We start from the raw sequence: 23,731 nt of genomic DNA, 5'->3' as shown, positions 1-23,731 counted from the left end.
CCTAGTCTTTACTGAAACTTGATATGCCATGTTTGATTGATATCCCTGGGAGGCCTGTGGATGGTGGAGAAGGGGGGAGTAGGGAATGGGAGAAGAAGATGGGGGTGGGAACTGCAGTTGGGATATAATACATGAGAGAAGGATACATAATTAAAAATTAAAAGAAAAAGAACTCTTGCACTTGACTTCCAAAACAAGCTCTATGTTACATTGCCTTACTTTACCATTAACCCTAAGCTTTGTGTCACCCCCAACTTGAAGACTAGGATGAACTATGAGACCAACTTCCGCAATACCAGACATTCAAAGGTAAGTGAACGGCTTCTAAGTTCTGGAAACAGAAACAGAGAAGACCCCACTTTGTGTACCATTTGGTATCGTACTAAATCAGTATTTGAGGGCTGATTCAGTAATTGAATGAGGACATGGACTTGGAATGACTTGAGATGACGTCCAAGCAGAGGCCACTATATAAGGGACATTTTTGAGTCTATGAAAGGAATTTAAGCTGAAAATACCTGCCATTGCAATGCCAGTTGAAGCAAGTACATACCCATGCACCATCTGGCCCAAACAGTTCCAGGAAGTTGCCAATGAATTCTCTTGATTTTTCTTCCCACTTTTGAATTAAGTCATGACTCTTTTCTTCTACTCTGTTAACAAATTCCTTTGATCTTTCCTCCACATTCTTGACCTTTTCTTTCATCTTGTCCACCTGGTTCTGGAAACGGTACTTCTTCTCCTAGTTAAAATTGACAGAAGAAAAAAATTGATTCAGGAGAACACCAGAGAGGTTCATCTGTATTGGTTATATTTTATATCAACTTGGGTTTGTTCGTAATGTGAAGAATAGATGTCATTATTTCTCAAGGGCTAGACTGATGGGAAGGCATGTGTCTTGCACATCAATCTCCTTGGATATATAAATGGAAGTACAAATGTTGAACTATGTTCGATCTGTTCAACATCTATGAGTTGAAATTGTATGAGAATAGAATACAAAACAATCAAAGCTACCATTTATTGAGCAAATACTCCTATTCTTCTGGAACTTATATCGAAGGATGCATTTAATAGAGAATGGCAGCACAGAGCCTGAAAAGTGTTTTACTGAGGTAGTATTAAAACCAATACAGTTTACATTAAGTTGTATACTAACTGGGCTTAGGGCCAATGTCTCATGCTAAAATTGTCATTATCATAGTTTCCATGAGGTTAATTAAAGTGCATTGGTTTCCTTGGACATAAAGAAAGTTTTATTTTGATTGCATCTCTGAGTATAATGGTGTTGTCTATCTATGTTCTAGAAAGCCATATTGTGTTGGGCAAATCACTAATCACTTCTAAGTCTCACCTTTCTCATCAATAAAATGGGGATGATAATCATCACTAACCCTCACAGGGTTGTTATGACAATCAGGTAAGGTCATGCATCCGAATGTATGGCTCAAAGCCTGACATTTGCTCCCCATGTGTTGATTTATCTTGTTATAAAGCACTATTTGTATTACATGATAAACATATTATCTAAACAATGAAAATAATATCACACTAAGGATCTTCCCTTTTGAAATCTCAATATATTCTCTGAAGGAGGCATAGGGTATTTTTTTCTTCACTATATAGAAATCAAGCTCATTTTGTACTTTAGAATTTTGTGAAATACCTCAAATATTGTAAAACTAGGTCAAGATCCATCCTTTAGATACTCCAAAAGCCTACTGCAGCTCCAGCGTGAGGTTAGATGGGAGCTGTGTATGCTGCTACTGTGTGCTACAGGAAGGTGCTCTGTCTCCTGTCATTTGCAGTATGGTCTGATGTGAGCTGCTTAACGTTCTAAGTTTCTGTCTTCTCACCTAGAAGTTAGATAGTGTCATCACACTCACCCTAGTAGGCTTAGCACAAGAATTAAATGAGATGATGCAGTCAAAACACTTAGATGGGTATCTCGTTGGCTCTAGATAAGTGTTAGCTCTTGTCTTTACATCATGCTCTTTGATATTTTGTTCAACACTGGAAATGGCTATTTTGTTTAGTACTCAGTGACAGCACATAACAATAGAGTGAGCACTGGGCTGGGAGATTTAGAAGGGTACCGCCACCTCCACCTCTCCCCCACTCTCCCTTGGCCTCTTCTACTCTCTGGGCTCCGTTTTCCTTATCTCAAAGTCAAGGGACATGGATTGGATGACTGGTCCTCATCAGGTCTCTGCCATTTCTGAGGTTCTGTGATTCATTTACACGCCCATCCAACACATTCAATTTCCTCTCTGAGCTGCAGCCAGGCTTGTTGTCGGAGAAAGGCAGTAAGCACACCCCCACTGTCCTCACGGTTCCCTGAGCTAAGTGGCTTATCTAAAGACCATTTAAAGAGAGTGAGCAATAACTTTTGGAAATGGCTTGCTATGCTTGGATGGTTGACTGAATTCAATTTAAAAGAACAGACAGTTTAATTTATTGAAATAACCAGGGCTTTATTCTCTCTAAGATACCAAATCATCACGTTGGCTGAATTCTTTGCAGCCACATGTTCGGATGCCACTCGAACCCGGCATTTTCCATTTTGTTGCCTGGCTTGTACAAAGCTGGAGGGGCCTGAATCCCAACACTCCCTGCTTTATCAGGACAAGGAATAATCACTGACTTACAATTAATGAGCCCCTCCTATTTTGAAGGTACCAATGATCAGTTGTGAAAGATGCTAGAGAATTAAAGCTGTACATAATTATAAATGCCTACTTTTGCAGACAAATCCTCCTTGGAGAATACAGTATCTATTTGGGGGCTGGAATTCTGCATGCATAGAGAGTGTTTGTTTGGATCAAAATCATGGGCTCCTTGGAAGCCTGGTAACCCCAGTTGTCCAGACACACTAACATCACCCCCAACCATCCGGCTACTCTCTTTGCCTTGTAACAGCTTGTTTTGCTTGTTTTAAAGATTGTTTTAACAGTGCTCTATTATTAAACTAACAGCAGCTCTGTGGGAACAATAAGGTAGAAATACAAAAGGAAGCCAAAGGCTTCAGGCTTTATTTAAGCAGCTGTAATTTCTCTGGACAATAAAAAACGGCTGTTAAGGTTTCTAATGAGCATCTGTAAGGCCTTAATAAAATGAAAATTGTAAAACGTTAAAACAAGAAAGCATTTTCTCTGGGCTTAGCATCTCATTGCTTCCGCCTGCCTTCCTTTCCTTTGAGAAGAAGACAACACCTGCCTTTCCCCAAGGGGCAGATGTTCCAGGAACCCTTGCCACATCTGAAAACTAAAGAGGGAGTTTGGGGGCAGGGGAGGGAAGTGAGGAAGCTCCATTATAAAATGTGAAGCTGCTTATGCTTCGTGGCTGACTCATGTTACCTCTTCTGACACGGCTTCCTCATTTGTAAATATAGAGCTCATTTCTGGCGCAGGGGTGTTGGTGCATGCCTGTAAACCCAGCACTTGGGAAACTGAAGCAGGTGGGTCATGCTTTTGAGGCCATCCTGGGCAATACAGTGAGACCCTCTCTCACAAACTAAAGAACACCACTGGGTTTTTTTTTTTTTTTTAAAAATATGGATTAAATAAGACAACAATGAAAAGCACTAAGCGCATTGCACAGCGCACAGTAAACACAAGTCATGGTAAATATAGGCCTCATATAGGTGCAATATGGTGGCCCCCAGGGTACATGGGGAGGCACACTTACATTTATAAAGCTGACATTCAGCTCCTTGGCTGTGTACCCTCTCTGGAGATTTCGCCGGGCATATACATCATAGTCACGGACAATTCTGGTGATGATGTCTGATGTTGAGATGCCTTCTGTTCTTTGTGTTGGAACAAACATGCCTGTCCAAGTAAGAATAAAAAGATTAAGGCAAAATTACAGTTTATATGCTTCCTTTAATGGTTCTTTTCTTTGCCGGGCAATACTGGAGCTTCAGGGCAGGTCAGGGAGGCTTCCTTTTCTGGCCTCAGCTGACTCTTCAGCCACAATATACTTCCTTTACCATAACACTGTGTGGTCATCATCCCAGGTTTGGCCCAGGAGACACCATCCACTCACCTGGCTCCTTACATTTGTCAACGCTCAGCTCTTCCTTCCTATCCTGGGTACCCATTTCTTGACCCCATCATCCACAGAGTTCTTCCTCACCCTCATTAGTCCACCTTCAAGGCTTTTCTGATGTTAACATGAGAACTCACAGCATTCTGGACATAAAGGGATCTTCAGTTAGCAACAACCAAAAAAATGTCTGATTAGTGTCTCTGCACAGAAATACACATTGTTTATGTGGGGTCCTTTTAAATTTTTGTTTCTTTTAAAAAATTAGAAATGGACATTCTGAATGCCAGAATGCCTCAATTATTTTTGCATCACCAGTGTCCAGATCAGTACACATGGAAGGTGCTGAGTGAATGCAAAGGATATGCACAAGTGGATGAATAATAACTGAGTCAATGAATGAGTCAGATCACGGCTCCTCATCCCTCTGGAAGTCTTTGTCCCATTATCCCCACAGGAAAAGGAGAAGAATGGCGCCTTTGTCGTCTCTATCTAAGGGTATGTGTGCGATGTGCTAAGTGATTCAACCTCCTCTAAGAACAGTCTACTCTGCATGGGGGTTTCACCACTTTCATCTGGAATATGTGGGAAAGTGTAAAAAAATAAACAAGCATAATGATGCCAATTTCCAGTGGCCCTATTTGATGTCCTTAAAGTCTTCAAAGATATATTGGAGTTTACCAGCAGCACGGGCTAGAAAAGGGTCACAGATGCCAAAACAGTAAGAACTGTATTCATGCTCAAAATTCTGCTGTCAATGAAAATCATGTATCGGGCAGTTGAGATCTTTGTAGCCCATATCATTCCAACCACATAGAGATGTCCTGTGTCAACAGCAACAGTAAAGCCGAAGGGCACCGCATTCTCCATTTACAGCAAGCCATTCAAACCTCTGAATGCAAGCAACTTGACCTTAGTTTCCCTCAGCTAAGAAGTTAGCTAGACAAGGTGATCTGGGCTCATTTGGGCCACTTTTCTACCTGCAGCTATCCATATCCAACCAATGTATAGTAACAAACCCGCTCCTCAAATGCTTCATTAATTCAACCTCTTTTCTCCATCTTTAGACAAACCTGATCCATCTTATTCAAAGATTACACCAAGAGCTGCCCAGGGAGGGTGAAAGAAGGTATCAGACTCTGAGACCTAGAATTAGGAATTATAAGCCATTATGAGCTGACTGGTTTGGATCCTAGGAATAAAACCCAGGTCCTTTGCAAGAGTGGTATGCACTCTTCAACATATACAGCAAGACTTACAGAGTCATCCTTTTAAATGCAAGTCCCATGCTTGCTCATTCCTCTTCATTGGCTTTCTACTGTGTTTAGAGTAAAGATTTTAACTTGCCTCTGCTATGGCTTGAAGATTCCCCTTACTGTGCTTCCTTCTAATCTTAGGCTCATCTCCCAGCCTCTCCTCTTAACTTTCAGCCAAAGTCCAATACTGTACAAGGGTTAGAATTGGTTTGCTTATACTCTGTGAAGATGGGCCTGTACTTAGCAACATGGGGCTTCTTCACTGTTCTTAAAACTTTTGGCTCTCCTCCTCTCTGTCATAGTCTCTGTCTGCTTAATTCTTGGTCAGGTTTAGTGCTAAGGAAATGAAGTCTCAACTCCCAAAACAGGTCTTTCTATTTGTCGGCCCCACTGCTCACTTCTTTCAAGTATTGCAAGGTCTTTGGTGGAACACTTCCATTAGTAACCATCTTTCTTGCCTATAATCTATATGAGGGATGGGGCCACACCCTTCTTGTTTTCTTCTACAGTCTCAGCACCAGGTGATAGGCAGGCACTATAAGAATATTTGCTGAATGAATGGCAAGATGAATACTGATGCTGAGCACCTTTCCAAATCCAAGTCTCTCTGAATTGTTTTGCTGCTCCAAAGTGTCCCTTTGGGACCTTTAAAAATGTGTCACATGCACATTCACAGTGTCAGCAGCAGGGTGGTACTGCTGACCTTAGAGGTAGAACATCTGACTCCAGTCCATGCTCAGAGGACAGACAGAGCTGGGGTTGGCCACTAGGTCTGGAAATTCTTTGATCATCTTCTAGAAGGGTGAAACCAAACACAGAAAAAAACTAAATGGAAGGCAGAAATTGCAAACACACATGAATGCAAAGAGAATTCCAACTGGACCAAGCATGGGAGCAGGGCTTTGGTAAGTGGTGGGTCCCTGGATGAGCACAACTTAGATGATCTGGGACAGCATATTCACCTTAATTGGAACAGTTGAAGACTTTCTGTTGAAAAAGCCATCTCATCTTTCTTTGGGACTGATGAAATGTGAAAGTTCTTTAGTTACTAATAGGTTTTAGCAAGTCACTTAGACACAGGGGACATGAGCTTGCCTAGTCTAAAGTCAGAGACTTAGGTCTCTGTGGCTGAGTAACGGAATGCAGATTTGGGCCTGGGGGGATTCGCTTTGGCTGCTTGAGAGGTAGGTCTCTGAAAGAACCAAGCCCTCTGCTGACATAATGAGGCACCCAGCTTCCTCCAAATCCTAATTATTGCTCTGCTAAAAATATTCAGTAATGAGCATGATCAGAGAACCTTTTTTATCATGCTTTTCAGAATTGCAGCGTTTGGTTATGGAGCTATTTTAAGAAGCAGCAAAGCACATGTTAATAAAGCAACTTTCAACAGTAGTAGGCACTATCAGAATGATAATGAGTAACATGGGTCTTATAGTCTATTGCATCTCAGCTCCGTCTTTCCATCCAGCTTTGCTAGAGGATTTTGACACTCAGTTCTGACAAACAGAGCACAAGGTTGCACAGCTTAATTTATGCTCATGATATCGCTTGCCTCATTTAAAGTGAGTTTTTGAGTTTCCAAATAAACCATAGAGTATAAAAGCTGCACACAGGCACTCAGGTCATTTCTGAGACTCTTCCACAGGGACCACTCACTCTATGGCCTTCTCTATATGTATCCCAGCTGGATCTTTACAGTGACTCTTCCCCCTAGTGAGGCATCAGTGGAGCAGGTTCATAGACCATAAGAATGTCTGTGCAAAAGAAGTCACACACATACCATGGGGCAGTGGTGGTGCGTGCCTTTAATCCCAGCACTTGGGAGGCAGAGGCAGGCAGATTTCTGAGTTCAAAGCCAGCCTGGTCTACAGAGTGAGTTCCAGGGCAGCCAGGGCTACACAGAGAAACCCTGTCTCGAAAAAAACAAAACAAAACAAAACAAACAAACAAACAAACAAAAAATAAGTCACATACCTTAGTCTTTGGCCTGCACTTCCAGAGAAAACAAAATGCCACCTGACCCTTCATTTAGAAAGTGAATTGTGGTGAAGGGTCACACTGGTAAGTTGCCCATGTTCCATTGCATGGCCCCATAGGAAGCACTAATTGGACTCAGTGAATTGATTATATTTTTAAAAAGAAGAGGACATGAATGTAGAGGAAGGTGAGAGCATGGGGGTGGGGCTTTGAAAGGCTCTAGAGATTATTTGGGTTGGCCATGATTCAGTTATATTGCATACATATATATATATATCTCAAGAAAACCCTATATTTTAGAAAGAGGTACACATATGCACAAAATAATAATATAGGAAAATAACTCTCGGAAGAGACCCACAGGGGCTGGAGAGATGGCTCAGTGATTTAGAGCACTGACTGCTCTTCCAGAGGTCCTGAGTTCAAATCCCAGCAACCACATGGTGGCTCACAACCATCTGTAATGGAAACTGATGCCCTCTTCTGGTGTGCCTGAAGACAGCTATAGTATACTCATATAAATAAAATACATCAAGAGAGAGAGAGAGAGAGAGAGAGAGAGAGAGAGAGAGAGAGACCCACAATTCCCTTGTCCTTCAATTTTGGTTGGCCTCCTCAGTCGCTTGCTTATACTTAAAAGGTTATATAAATGATGGTGTGTGACTTCCAAGGCTAGGCCTTGGAATACTTATGGCAGTTGTTAAATTTGCTTGCTCTTTAGACAGTTGCTCTCAGCCTTCATGCTGTGAGAAGCTCAGACAACATGGAGACAATGTATTTGTGTCCAGTGACAAATACCCCTGAGCTCTAGCTAACAGCTAACCAAAGCTAGCCACTAAGTATATAATAACAGAGCCCCAAGAAGACTAAAAGCTCCTATCAGCATCTAGATATAACAATTTAAAAAGTGTCAAGCAAAACCTCTCAGCTGATGGTAGACTGCTTGCCTATGGGAAGCTCTAGGTTCAATCCCTAGTACTACATTAAAAACAAAACAAACAAACAAACAAACAAAAAACAGGCATGGTAGATTATTCCTTGAATCCCAACTCTTGGGAAGCAAGGACAGGCCATCTCTGTGAGTTCCAGGCTAGCCAAATGTACATAGTGATTTCTAGACCAGTCAGAGCTACAGAGCAAGAGTCTGTTACAACAAAACAAAACAAAGGATAAAAGAAGTACTCAGTCAAGCCCTCTATTAAGACCCTACCCCTCTTTCATGTTGACCAGGTTGACTAAGTAGCCAAGGATGACCTTGAATTTAGCATCTTCTTGCCTTTATCATCTAAACACTGCGATTACAGGCATGTATCTCCATGCCCAGTGTTTCTGTAGTGTTGGCAGTTGAACCCAGGGCTTTGTATATGTTAGATTAGCACTCTACTAACTGAGCTACATCTCCATCAGAGATACTGCCTTTTAAATAAAATATGCTTATACATTAAACTTGATGGATTTAAAAAAAAACATGCAGTAAAATAAAAAAGATTAAGAATGCATTCCAAGTATAAAAAAAAAGACCCTACCTCACAAAAATCATGAACAAAATCATCCTTTTAAAATAACTGCCTTGGGAGTTATATTGTCCTTTACTAGACACTAACCCAGTAAGGAAACTACTACCAGATATATGCCCAAGATAGCTAAGGAATTCTTTTTTTTTTTAAAATAATTTTAACATCATATATTTTTTTATAAATATTTATTTATTTATTATATGTAAGTACACTGTAGCTGTCTTCAGACGCACCAGACAAGAGCGTTAGATCTCATTATGGGTGGTTGTGAGCCACCATGTGGTTGTTGGGATTTGAACTCATGACCTTCTGAAGAGCAGTCGGTGCTCTTCCCCACTGAGCCATCTCACCAGCCCGCTAAGGTATTCTTAAGCAGAAATTCAGTAAATGCTGGGGTCTCTTAGTTGGATCTTAATCCCAACACGATCCGTCCGCTGCTGTTTTTAGGGAAGGAAGGGTTGGCTTATGGCTCAGACCTTAAGGTGTTCATTTCCTGTACTGTAACTCACACACCAACCATGGTTTTTCTCCTCCTCTATAGTGTTTCTCAGCTTCTCTGCAGCTTTTCAAGTGGGAAACAGGTGGGATTTCTTCTCCTTGAATTCTTTACAAACAAGGTTAGGACTGAAAAGTGTCAGGCCCCTGGTTCTTACCCAGTTCTCCTGAGTTCTAAGAGAGCTCTCTTGCAGAGGATGATGACAGAGACCCAGCTGTTTGGGTGACGCTGGATATTCCAACAGTCCATCTACACATGCTGCAGGCCTAAGGCAGCTAGCTTTTATGCTTGGCTGTGTGCTGTGGACAGGAGAATACCTCACCTGCTTCCTTGATATGCTTATAAACATCATCAGAACCGGCAGAGGAGTACGGAATGTCATCGTGAGCCACAAAATCAATCTATCGAAGAAAGAGACAAAGGGCATTAACACTGGTGTGGGGGATGAGCATTAAAATAAAGAAGTTGTAGAATGCTGGCCTCTGGGCATAATAGCCATTAACCATCTGCATCAGAACAGCTGTGACTACTTGCAAGCACCCTTCCAGGTCAGCCTCTCAGAGGAAGGCCCTGTCATCTAGGTTCTGACACCAACTCATCTGAACTTCCTCTCCAAATCATCCTGCTGGCAGGTGGGCTGTCCTGGGTTGGTCAGTCTTTATTGTCAACTTGATGAGATTTAGACTTATCATGAGAACACATCTCTGGAGCATGTCTGGAGTGGGGAGGGGGTACAATGATTCTTTAGGTTAGGTAAATTGAGTAGGAAGACGCCCCACCCTGAATATGGGTGGCACCAGGCTATGGGCTTGGCTCCTACACCAAAAGGAGAAAGTGAGCTGCTCACAGGCTTTAATTGCTCTCAGCTTCCTGACTCTGGATGCTCTGTGATCAGGTGTGCCTTGCTTCTACTTCCACACACTCATTTTTAGGATGGACTATATCCCTGGAATATTCAAAAATAAACCCTTTCCTCCTTCCTCAAGCTGCTTTGGTGAGGTGTTTTGTCACAACAACGAGACAAATAACTAATGTGCCTCCTTGAACAATTTCCCTCTAATCTTCATGCCTGCTAAGCCTCACCCCTGTTTCCTACTATACCAGGTAAACATGACTTGCATACAGAGCTTGTATTCCATCACAAGAGCTGGCTTAGATGAGTAGTTTAATTTACTAGAGTATCATTCATACCTACCACTTACAAGTTACAAAACTCATTAACTGGATTCCCCAACCTCAATACCGGTGGCAATAAGGGCTAGATAATTTTGGGGTGTGTATGTATAGGTATCCTGCGCATTGGAAGACACTGAACAGCATCTCATACCTCCCCCCACTAGATGTCAGTGGCAGCCCCTAGCTGGGACAACCAAAATGTTTCCAGGCATTGTCCTTTGGGGTGGAAATTCAGGGGAGAATTGCTGGATTAAATGATATGTAGCAGTGCTTAAAAATAGAAACTAGTACATAGTTAAGTAGTAATATTTTATTGTTGTTGTTATTAATTCTAGCCTCCACATTCAAACTTACTCCCCCCTTCTTTACTGCATAATAATAACCCAAGGTAGCCATGACTCTAAACTCATTTCATATAATAGCAAAGTCCTTAGCACAGTGCTGGGCATATGGTAAATAATAAATGGCATTCATCATTGTCATTATTAGTATCCTCTAAACTGCCTGTCATGTGTTGAATATACAATATATGCTAAGTAAAAAAAAAAGTGTGATTACTGGTAGTAAATCATATTGTAGTTTTTCCTCTTTTCTTTTCATTCTCACCAGGAAATTGTCTCCTCTGCTATTACCCATGCACATTTATCAGTGTTCTCTATTCTCTTCTGCATTGCGAATTTAAAAATAGAAAAGAAAATTCTTAGAACAGCTTAATCTTATTTTTTTTGTACTGCTTATAAAAGGAAAGAATAGCTCCTAGTGTGGGGCTGGTAGGGAGATACAAAGAACATAATTTGATGCAGATCAAAAGAATGTCTCATGTTTTCAACTAATAAAAATCTTATGTCAGTAGGAATTTCAGAGTCACAAAATCAGAGATAGAAAGTTCTTTCCTTAAAGCCTCACCCCTGACCTTCTAGATAAGATGTGCATTCATTTGTTTCATGCCTAAGGACGCCCGTGAGTCTGTAAGCACTAACAATGGTGCTGGTGACAGTAATAACAGTAACAATCTTGGAGCTCTTAGCATGGGCCAGCCAGTTTTCCAAGTTTTTTACTTGGATTCTTTCATTAGCTTCTTAAAATGGTGCTACAATGGTCCCACAAAGGGGACAGCAGTGTCATCCAATTGTATAGACAAAGTAACTAGAGTTTGGTGTAGTTAAGAATCTTGGTGATGGCTCTCTAGTGAGAAGAGAGGGGCAGCATTTGGTCCTGGCTAGACCATCTCTAATATCTGCACTCCAGGCAAGGAGAAGACAGCAATCCCTACTTTTGGGCAAAAGAGACTGTTCCATCAAGTGATGCCACATGTTATCTCCTAACATTTCCCCTTTTAGGATCCCTGCAATCTCAACTACAGAGCCAGAGTCCCTAAACTTGTTACAGGGAGAATGCACAAGAAAGGGAAGTACCTTGTGTTTTTCCAGAAACTCTGGAGTTAGAGTCCATGGTGCATCTCTGATGACTTCATCCACATATCGACAGTGTCTGAGAGCTTCATATCTCTCTGCTTCATTCATCACAGTAAAACCTTTGAATTTGTGAGTAAGGTCATCACTGCAAACTGAAAACAGTTTTAAAGCCAATATTAAATACTGCTGCTGTCCACTCTGCGGTAGACTTGGCTTCTTCAGCAAGAAGGAAGGAGCACAGTTGCAGTAGGTCCTTGGCATCACTGAACTAGGGGTTTTTTTTGTTTGTTTTTTGTTTTTGGAACAAAGGATGAGGAGAGGAAAGCAAACCTAAATGCACTAGGAATTCAGAGTTTCAGTTTACTGTTAACTATAGCTGCATTCTTTTTTGAGGGTTTTATCAAAATTATTCTGTACACTATCTAATGTGACTTTCCTATTTTTTTCATCCTTATAGCTCACCCTTTGGTATCTGTTGCTATTCAGAAATGAAATGACCAGATGAAGAGACAAAGGGAAAAGAGGAGTGGAGCCAAGAGGCCTGCACTGGACAAGGCTAGACTAATCAATATCAATTCTAATTCTAATTCTTTCACAAAATTATTGTACTTAGTAACCCAATTAGATCACACACAAATACACACACACACACACACACACACACACACACACACACACACACACAAAGGAGGGGGTGGGTATTGATTCCCTAGATAGCCCTGGCTGTCCTATAGACCAGGCTGGCCTCAAACTCAGAAATCCGCCTGCCCCTGCCTCCCAAGTGCTAGGATTAAAGGCGTGTGCCACCACTGCCCGGCTGACCTTGGTATTCTTGATCAAAGGATGTAAATTGTCAGACTGGAGGAATAGGTTTCAGTGATCTAATGTATTACATGGTGACCACTTAATGATAAAGCTTGGTCTACTTTAAAATTGCTAAAACAGACTAATCACTCTCACACAAACAAAAAAAGTTAATTCAGTAAGGTGATAGATATATTATATGTATATAATTAACTGATTTCTATATATGGATCAAAAATATTGTACCTAATAAATGCACACAATTATTGTGTCAATGATAGTCATATGTCTCTTAAAAACATGGTCAAGTTCTCAGAAGTTCATTGCCAGTTGATTTCACAACTGCAAATACTGAAGCACGTATTTATTCAAACTTAGACGATACAGGTCAATAACTAGATGTTGCCTTGGTGCAACCAAGAGACATAGTAAACACAAAATGCACAGGGCTGCTGCCCATGTAAGATTGAGTAATGTTTTATAGTAAGCTATTTAAATAAGTAGGTATACTCTAAATTAACAATAAAAAATATAGTATAATTAGGGTTTGAATGCACATACCTATAATCCCAGCATTAGAGAGGCTGAGGTAGGAGGCTCATGAATTTGAGGCCAGCCTGGGATACATAACAAAACCTTATCCCAAACACGCAAAAAAGTATAATATAGTATAACTATTTAAATCAGTAAGATATCATTATCATTATCGAGTATTGCACACTCTCTACAATTGTATGGACTGTAATTGTTTTTGTGAGGTGAAGACTCACTGAATAGCCCAGGCTGACCTTTAAGTTGAGATCCTCTTGCCTCAACATTTCAAATGTTAGGATTATAGGTGTGTACAAACATGGCTGGTATGGCTGTTTCATTTTCTGATGAATAGTACCTGACCCATTATTGTTTATTATTTTAAATAAGTAAAATAAAATTTTATCTATAAGTACACTTTGACAACACACATGCACATGAGCTTAAAGAATCTCTAGACACATACACACCCACTGATACAAACATATCTATATAGCTCGTGTATATTTATATCTTCTACAAATTCTCCCTGAGATACTTCTCTATTGTTGTAATTTAAATGATCAAAACTTCAACTGCATGGCTGCATCATCCCAAGAACTTGTTAAATACAAAAATGTCTGAGTCAGACATGGTAGTGCACACCTTTAGGCCCAGCACTCTGGAGACTGAGGCAGGAGGATCTATTTAGTTCCAAACCAGCCTGGGATACATAGTGAATTCTAGTCCAGCTAGGGCCTTATATTAAGACCCTGTCTTGGCCGGGCAGTGGTGGCGCACGCCTTTAATCCCAGCACTTGGGAGGCAGAGGCAGGTGGATTACTCAGTTCCAGGCCAGCCTGGTCTACAGAGTGAGTTCCAGGACAGCCAAGGCTACACAGAGAAACCCTGTCCTCAGAAAGGGGGGAAAAAAAAAACCTGTCTCAAAAGAAGAAACTATGTGTGATCCTTTGGCTCCTGTTTCCATTTCTGTCTGTTTTTAAGATCACACAGGAGTCGATGTCAGCTTATCCAAACCACTTGGTTTCACTTACAGTAGGCCAGCATTAGAGCTATGGTGCGATCTAGGAGACTTGTATAGCTGAGCGTGCAGCAGAGGAAGTAAGAGAAGCAGGTGGCAGAGGTGTTGCTTACGTCACTACGTTGCTTTGCCAGTGTTGGGGACTTTGTAACCCTTTCAATAAAACGGGAAAATGATTTATATATTTATCAATGTTTTTTATTTTAAATAAAGAAGTCACCCTCACTGTGCTTCAATTTCACCTGGAATGAAAATTGGTCTATAATGGCTGTGTCTTTTGTAGCATATTGCCATAGCTGCATGTGACATGGAGTGGTCTGTGTCTGGCCAGGATAACCTAGAGGCAACACCTTTTTAAATGGAAAAATAAATCTAATGAATATTTTAAAAAATGGAAAATAAGGGCTGGAGCGATAGCCTAGTGGTTAAGAACACTGACTGCTCTTCCAGAGGTCCTGAGTTCAATTCCTAGCAACCACATGGTGGCTCACAACCATCTATAATGGAATCCGATTCCCTTTTCTGGTGTATCTGAAGACAGCTACAGTGTACTCATATACATGAAATAAATAAAATAAATCTTTTTTAAAAGGGGGGTAAAGAAAGTGTGTGTGTGTGTGTGTGCACGTGTGACAACCTTTATGGGTGATTCTGATGTTTACATTTGCAAGTTCCCTGAGGCATAATATGAATAACTTGCATAAAGAGACCTGCTTGTCTCTAAATTATCCATCATGGTCAAAGGCAGGAGAGGGTGTGGGAGGGCAGGTAGTAGGGCCATAATGACTAGCTATTGATTCACTCACTGATGGTGTCAGCTTTTGACTCCATAAATAGGAACCATTTATGGGCCACACTATTCTATTTAAAAACAGATCTAGGACTTTTAAATTGTTCTTCTAGGACTTTAAGATACTACATCAAGAATCATATTGAGTGGAAATGGATTGCAGATCTGTCCATTTTATATTTCAGACAGCACAAACGTAGGTCCAGCCCACAGCCTCCCCCTTTTGGAATCTGCACCTGAGCAGTTTCATATGACTTTTACATGACTGAGATAATAGCCTCCTGATAGGCTGCAAAGAAAACAAACATCCTGTTTACAGCAACACAGGGCTCTGTTCATAGTCCAGGAGTGACCTCAAGAAGCAGCTGAACATGCTGACCCATATTGTCTAAACATTAATTATGCCCAAAGCGGCATTGTTGTTCTTGAGTCTTGGCAAATGCACTCTGACAACCAGATGGAGAACTCTAAGCAGTGGTATTCCATGGATGAATGCATTGTACTCTGGGAGCTCATACTGCAACTAACCTATGCTGGCAACTTACTGTGTTCCAGGAGAATCACCCTGTTGGAGAAAAACCTAGCATAGGATTTGGATTTTTGGACCCCCAAACTTGGAATCTTTTTTTGTGTATTTTGGTTTTTAGTGTTTGGTTTTTAAAGACAGGCTCTCTTTGTATTGCCTTGGCTGTCCTGAAACTCTCTCTGCAGATGGGCTAGCCTCAAACTCAGAGAGTTCTGCTGCCTCTGCCTCCCAAGTGCTGGGATTAAGGGCATATAACACCATTTGGCAAAGACTTGGATTCTAATCCCAGTTCTACTCCACTTTTACTAGGAAAGCTGTTCAGATGCAAACTGTGTAGTCTTTAAAATAGTGTGAAATTTTTGAGAATTCAATTTTTGAGAATTTGATGGTCCACACGAACAGAGAGTAAGGCTCTAAATATTATTAAATTTATCTAAATATTTGTTAAAAGGAAATATTCCTTTAGGTTTTGTGCTGTCTTTTCCTTGCCCTAACTCCAACTGCTTGTCCAGGACTCTTGCTACAAACTGCTTGTAGAAGTGCTAATGTTCTCTGTGCTGGTAGACAGTTTGCTTTCCTGGCTGGAGCTCCTTGGGGGATTTGTATAAGGGAGATGATAACAAAAGAGAAGATTCCATCAAGCAGTGGGCAAAAGGCCAAACATCTCTGGAAACCGCAAGCAGCAAGCAGGGCTAGTGGCAGAATCTTAAGAGAGATGAGGGATGAACATCTCTAGTAATTGGTGTTCACATCTGGGTGCAGACCTCAAGAGCTTGAGCTGAGAAAGGTGTAACAAATTCATTCTCTGCTGGTAATTATGTGGAGCTGGATGAAGAGGGCAGTGGAGATGTGAGCTGGGCTGAAGACTAGGGAAGCCCTCTCCTGTTTTTACGGACGTTTCAGATACTTGACTGCAGAACGACTGTATAACAAGGACTGAGATGGAATTTCCCATCTGCTGTGAAAAGTGGAATCTCAGAAGAATATGAGGTTTTTTTTTAAAGAGCTGTTTTTATTGTTGTTTATATTTCCATGTTACAAGAGGAACCAAATCAAGAGCCTCCTGTATATAAAGTAGCCAAGTGGATATAAATCCACTGTCAGTTGTAGAGGGATACTTAATTTTAATTAATACAAATACAAGTTTGTGAAGGAATTTGCATGTACTGGACTAGGAGTCACCATTAGAGTAGTAACAGTACTGTATTTATTGTTTTATTCTGTTTCTTTCCTTTTGGTGGAGGTAGGCGTTTGATTAAACTTAGCCTTTAAAAAATATTTAGGCTTAAAAAAATTCCCTTTGTTGTAAAATTTTAATTTATGGAGCTGTACTACTTAACATTAAAATGGATTTTTAAAAGTATTTTATAAGTGGATAGTTTCAGTTCATTAAAATGCTGCCAACATGGTTAACACTGTATAGGGAAAAAAATTAAATCATTTCTGGTTGCACGCTTTTAAAAAATCATACATGCAAGTACTGTAATCATGATGCAAATATGTTACTAAAATTCAAAAGTAAACCATAGCACTTCTAGTTTCTGGTCCTTTAATGAATTATTTCTGGAGAGCAGTAAAATGACTTGGCAGGCAATAGCACTTACAGACAGGTCTTACAACCTAAGTTGGATCTCTGAGGCCTATCTGGTAGAAAGAAAGAACCATAGCACATACATGCATATATGCGTGTGTGTGAGTGTATGTGTCTATACACACATGCAAAACAAAAAAATTATAAATAAATAATTTTCTTTTTTTGTTGTGGTTTTTCTGTGTAGCCCTGGCTGTCCTGGAACTCACTCTGTAGACCAGGCTGGCCTCAAACTCAGAAATCCGCCTGCCTCTGCCTCCCAAATGCTAAGATTAAAGGCATGTGCCACCACCACCCAGCTAAATAAATAATTTTCTGTTGAACACTAAAGACTTCCACCAAGTAAGTACCTGCCCATGTACATGGATCAAGAACAGTGGTTTTGCCGGGCAGTGGTGGTGCACGCCTTTAATCCTAGCACTTGGGAGGCAGAGGCAGGCGGATTTCTGAGTTCGAGGCCAGCCTGGTCTACAGAGTGAGTTCCAGGATAGCCAGGGCTACACAGAGAAACCCTGTCTCGAAAAACCAAAACCAAAACCAAAACCAAACCAAAACCAAAACAAAAAACAAAAACAAAAACAAAACAAAAAAACCCCAGTGGTTTTATGAATGAAATCACCCAGGAGAATTCCTACCATAAACCTACCAGTAGATGTAATTAATATGACACATCCTTTCAACTCACCACAAGCATTTTTATTTGTTCACACATAAGCTCCAGAGCCAGCCAACAAAACAGAATGGCTTTTTTTTTTTTAAATGTGCCCTAACTCTCCTCAGGCTAGAGTGGTTTGCTATTAAGCTCGTTTGTGATACTTTGAAAAGATAATCTAAGACAAAGGTCTCTTTCTACTGAGAATACATAGTCCCAAAGGCATGCAGGGATGGCTCAGGAGGGACTTGTAAACAGGGAGCTTTAAAGGAACCAATGTCCAGAACCTCAGCTTCTAACAATATAATTTCCTAAAATTAATATGCCGGAGAAAGTCTTTTTCATATGAAACAGCCCTCGTTGCAATTTTCAAAAGAGGTTCCATCCACACCTTACTGTAGTGTATTGCAAGGGTGAGGGGTAAGGCTTCCAGGGCAAACTTTAAAGAATATTCAGAGCACCCCAAACTATACTTCTTAACCTTCCTAATGATGTGACCCTTTAATACAGTTAGTTCCTCATGTTGTGGTGACCCCCAACCATAAAGTTATTTTCATTGCTACCACATAACTGTCATTTTCCGCTGTTATGAATCATAATGTAAATATCTGATATGCAACCCTGTGAAAGGGCATCCCACTGCCGCACTCGCCGCAGGGGTTGTGACCCACAGGTTGAGAACTGATGTCTAGGGCCTCCTTGTCTTTCCCTCCTATATACACACTTCGGTTACAAGTGAAAACCAGCCTTAGGAACCAAAAAGAGTAGAATGGAGAATGATGCAAATTTTGGCCTAACAATTTTGCTTCTGCTTCTCTCATCTATTATCAGAGAACACATGGATCTTGAGGGGCAAGGTCCAGGAATTCAAAGTAAACGGAGCACTGGAAAGAAATATTGAATGTGAAAAATAGCTTTTTCATGTAGTTAAGGGTAAGCATTTTTCCAGCTATTCTCAACACTCATATTGAATCCTAAAAATGGCTTTTCTCTTGTAGTTAAGAGTAAGCATTTTTTCCAGCTATTCACTTCAAAATCACTTTAATAAGCCAAAGCTCTATAGACTGGTACGGCTGCATCTCAAAAATGTATCTGGAATATTTTCCAGAATTATAAAAATTTTTAAGATACACTGAAATAAAGACATGGGTAAAACATTTACATTATTTTTACATGCATTACACTATATTTTACATGCATATTTTAAAGGAAGTTAAAAAACTATTTTATAAATTCCCATCATAAAATATTTCATTTACAAATATGCCTTATCCAATTTTGTCTTTTAAAATGTTTATTTTCTACCTCTTCCTGATAAAAAATAAACTTACCTACAAATGATTTTTAATAATATGCTTCTTTCTCTCTTCAAATACATAGGAAACTTTTAATCATAGTACCTAATAAAGATAATTGAGCTATTTCTGACTTTTATACTTGATTTTATGGAGTTATTCCTGAAAGCCAAATACTATGCACACTAAACATTTAAAAAACAAATAACATGCCTTTATTTTATTTTATTTTGTTTTATTTTATTATGAGACAGGGTTTCTCTGTGTATCCCTGGCTGTCCTGGAACTCACTCTGTAGACCAGGCTGGCCTTGAACTCAGAAATCCACCTGTCTCTGCCTCCCAAGTGCTAGGATTAAAAGCATGTACCACCATGTCTAGCTCAAAATAATATGCCTTTTAAAAACACACTTCTCATGTGAAACTGTCTCAAAGCGAGAGATGGCCTAGCAGTTAAGAGCAAGTACTGCTCTTGAAAAGGACCTGAGTTTAGCTGCCAGCACCCTCATCGGTGGCTTACAACCTGACTCACACCATCTATAACTTCAGTTCTACAGAGATGCAACAGCTTTGACTGCAAGTACCGGCATTCACATGCACATACCCACCCCATATATACACATGACTAAAAATAAGAAAATAAATCTTTTTAAAAATCCATTATTTTCTTCTTATAAATGCCCTATAATTTTATCTGTGAATTATATTACATTTCAACAAATTAAGTATGCTGGCTCATTGTCTTGTTTATAGCATTTGTTGGATCTTTATTATTTTAATCTTGAATAATTCTACTTTTATATACATACATTTAATGACCATTTCTTGGTAGTTTTTATAAAGCTTCCTGGAATGTATTAATATAGTTGAATTAAAAGCCATTATGCTGATCGCCAGGTTTTTAGTAAATCTGATAATAAGGCCTCATTTTGCCTATTAAAGAAAGTATAGTATGCAAATCCAATAGGTTAAAATCTTAGCCTCAGCACTCTGGTTTTTAAAAAATGTTTTAAAAGTAAATGCCAAAAACATTTTTTTTCCCAGAAATTGTTGGATTGGTGATGGTGTAACCTGATTACCAATACTTCCATTTCCCCTCTCTTTTGCATATCTGCTTGAATAAATTGCTTTCAATTAAAGTAGCAAGGGTGATAATTAAGAGCTATTTGATAAGTCTTGATAAAACCTTTTGTTATAACTTCCCAGAATGGGAAAGAGCAAATGATTCTAAGAGCTTAGTAACAAATCCCTTTGCAGGTCAGACCCTCTCCAATCCATTCTTTGTGGAAGATCTTATCAGGCTGCCACTTGACAAACAAATGAGACTGCTTTAATGACAACAACAATAAATTCAAGGAATTGCGTGATATCACTTTAACTCCTTCCATTCCCACCTGTACATTTGTGTGAACAAATATTTCAGTACTTACTAAAGCAAGGAAAACAAACTATTGCTATACCTTTCCTCAATCTGGCAATAAGTTATGTTCACCCATAGATACATCCATAAATAAGAGTATCCTATTCATCATATTGAAAGAGAAATTGCTGATTGAATTTATTTTTACGTTTAACAATCACTTATCAATGTGTAATGTGGTACATGTGCTCAGATTTACACACCGATTTTTTTCTTTAGAACTGTGGCAGAGGCGACTAAAAGATTTGCAGGCACTGAAGTATCACACTAGGAAAATTATAGGCAAGAACAACTTTGAGGAGAAAAAAGGAAATTTATAAAATATTAGAAAAAATGAAGAATTTGTTTTGTATTCTACAAATATATAATGGCAGATTTCAAAGTTTTTACCTGCCGCTGGAGGCATGTAAGTGACTGAAAAATAATGTTTAATTAAGTTAATTAATTTAATTGTTTTGGGATAGACAGAGTTTGCTGAATGTCTCCAACTGACCTGAAACTTGTTACCTACCATAGCCCAAGCTAGCCTCAAACCCATGATTCTCCTACCTTAACCTCCCAAATTCTTGGATTATAGTTATATATCAGCATACCTGGGTACAATTTTGTTTTAAAAAATCATGTTATGATTCTGGCTCCTGGTGTGGCATGTCACCATACCATTGTAAAAAGGAAGAAATAACTGAAAAAATCAATATGCTTTCATACATTTATCAGAGAAGTGAAGGCAAAGGGCAACTGCTATTAAAGGGAAGAAGAAAAGTAAAGGAGAGAGAGACAGAAAGGATCGAATGAAAGAAGGAAAGAGGGAGAGGAAGAGGGAGGGAGGGAGGAAGAGAAAGATAAGAATATGAACTGGCAGTGGTGGCGCACACCTTTAGTCCTAGCACTTGGGAGGCAGAGGCAGGCGGATTTCTGAATTCGAGGCCAGCCTGGTCTACAGAGTGAGTTCCAAGACAGCCAGGGCTACACAGAGAAACCCTGTCTCAAAAAAAAAACAAAAAAAAACAAAAAACAAAAACAAACAAACAAAAAACCGAAAACCCAAAAACAACAACAATAACAACAACAAAAAAAAACCAAACCAAACAAACCAAACCCTGGGGCTGGAGAGATGGTTCAGTGGTTAAAAGCATCAACTGCTCTTCTGAAGGTCCTGAGTTCAATTCCCAGCAACCACATGGTAGCTTACAACCATCCATAATGAGATCTGATGCTCTCTTCTCAGTGTCTGAAGACAGCTACAGTGTACTTACATATAATAAATAAATCTTTATAAAAAAAGAATATGAATACATAGAATATATATCACAACTTACTGAACCAGAAATCCATAGTCAGAAAACTCTGAAGGTACCAGTGGCAGCAAGATGTAAAGTGATAGCTTGCTGAGGCTTGTGTGGACCCATGAGAGAGTTCAAAATTCTAAGTCACAACCACCCATCCCAGACCTCCTCCAGGCTCAGATCATCTAAAGGCCTTCTAAAGGCCCCAGTAGCCCAGAAGACTGCAAGTGAGCAAGAAATAGTTTCTCCTTTGGATCCCTTCATATGACTTGCCTAGTAGCCATTGGTTTTTTTGTTTTGGTTTGGTTTTGCTTTTGCTTTTGCTTTTGTTTTTGTTTTGTCATTCTCAAAGAACTCCATTCAATAGTCACATGGTTAGTACCCTTTAAAACCTGCAAGTTTCCCTCTGAAATTTCCAGGAAGTAGTTTTAACATTTGCATAATAGAACATGATACGAGACACTAGAATGTCCTGGCTGCCCATTTTCCCCTCTTGGAGATCTCCAGGATTATTATAGTGCCTAGTCCAATGCAGTGCTATGCAAGCTACAGAAGTGACATGCAGGTCTCCTCAGTCAACTACTAAATCATCACCAAAATGAGAATAGCTAAGCCTTCTAGAGGAGGAAAACATCTATACTAAACCTTATTTCTCCTTTCCATACTCTTAGGAAGTACATCAGCTCCTTCATTGTGCCAAGATGGCCTGGATATATAAATCCCCATTTCTTTATCACACTGTATTTAGTTGTACAACCAATTAGGTCCATGTTATTAGCATGGCACTGTCCTAAGTGCTGCAGGTCACACACAAATGACATAGACAATGACCTTATGCGCCATCAATCATCCTAACCTCCTTTAATTCTCCAAGATTTGAAATCAGAGTAATATCGCTTTTTCCTTGATCCTCTAGAAAATTTTAGAAATGCAAATTGGATCATGTCACAAATAGCAGGAGAAAAGCATTAATGGAAAAGGTGAGGCGGCTACCCTTGGTGGTGTCATTAATCTGTCCCTCTCTCTCTCTCTTTTTCTCTGGTGCAGTGGTACACAATTTCATGATGTAATTTCTCCTATGGTGTTAAATGTCACTTTAAATTTCAGGTATTGAACAAGTGAGGTGGTATGGGCTGAACTGGAAACATTAACATTGTCAGATTTTATTGATGGACATCTGAAAGGGGTACTTTTCAGGAAGCATGTTATAAGGCAGTTTCTGGACAAAGAAATGCACTTCTTACCTCCTACCAACAAGTAGCTGTTGGGAAACAGTGTTTTTGCTTGCATAAGTGCCCTTGCGTGACCTGAGTGGAAGAGGTCGAATATTCCGTCTGCGTACACTCTAACAGGCCTGTCAACTGTGGAAGAAAGAGACACGGTTAACACAACTACACAATAAGGAACCCCCATTACTTTCCATTAGAACAGCACCACAAGTTTACCTACAGAAGACACAATATCTATATATTATCAGTTTAACATCAGTATATAAAATTGATTTTTAAAAACTAGACTCTTACTGCTGGGCGGTGGTGGTGCAACGCCTTTAATCCCAGCACTTGGGAGGCAGAGGCAGGTGGATTTCTGAGTTCGAGGCCAGCCTGGCCTACAGACCTACAGAGTGGGTTCCAGGACAGCCAGGTCTACACAGAGAAACCCTGTCTCAAAAAACCAAAACCAAAAACAACAACAAAAAAAAATTAAGAATACAACATACAGTGTTACCCAACAAGGAAGACAGGCAGAGCACTACATGTTCTCTTCTACCCCACTTAGAATGTAGATGTCTGAACCAGTGAAATCTACCTGCCGCTGGGGAAACTAAGGTTTCCTTTTAGAGTTCTTCATTTTGTTCATTAGTGATTTTAGAGGTGGACTTGAAAGGAGACCCGAGGACAAATTTAATCATTTAAGTGAAAAGTAGGACAG

At 39.9% G+C, this 23,731-nt stretch overlaps 1 protein-coding gene across 3 annotated transcripts in view; it reads right to left on the bottom strand.

The window, feature by feature from the left end:
* The window catches only part of Pcyt1b (phosphate cytidylyltransferase 1, choline, beta), a 98,605-nt gene that overhangs the window by 14,305 nt on the left and 60,569 nt on the right, over positions 1–23,731 (bottom strand). For all 3 annotated transcript variants that reach the window (XM_031364871.1, XM_031364855.1, XM_031364864.1), the window contains exons 3-7: positions 23,044–23,160; positions 11,885–12,036; positions 9,616–9,694; positions 3,688–3,830; positions 554–742 (exon numbers count right to left, since the gene is read on the bottom strand). In XM_031364871.1, coding sequence (XP_031220731.1) covers positions 554–742; positions 3,688–3,830; positions 9,616–9,694; positions 11,885–12,036; positions 23,044–23,160 — 680 coding nt within the window. The remainder of the gene's footprint in view (positions 1–553; positions 743–3,687; positions 3,831–9,615; positions 9,695–11,884; positions 12,037–23,043; positions 23,161–23,731) is intronic.

The sequence above is a fragment of the Mastomys coucha genome, chromosome X (genome assembly GCF_008632895.1).
Source record: "Mastomys coucha isolate ucsf_1 chromosome X, UCSF_Mcou_1, whole genome shotgun sequence".
In the NCBI taxonomy this organism is placed as follows: domain Eukaryota; kingdom Metazoa; phylum Chordata; class Mammalia; order Rodentia; family Muridae; genus Mastomys; species Mastomys coucha.
This window is presented reverse-complemented; position numbering and strand designations above follow the sequence as displayed.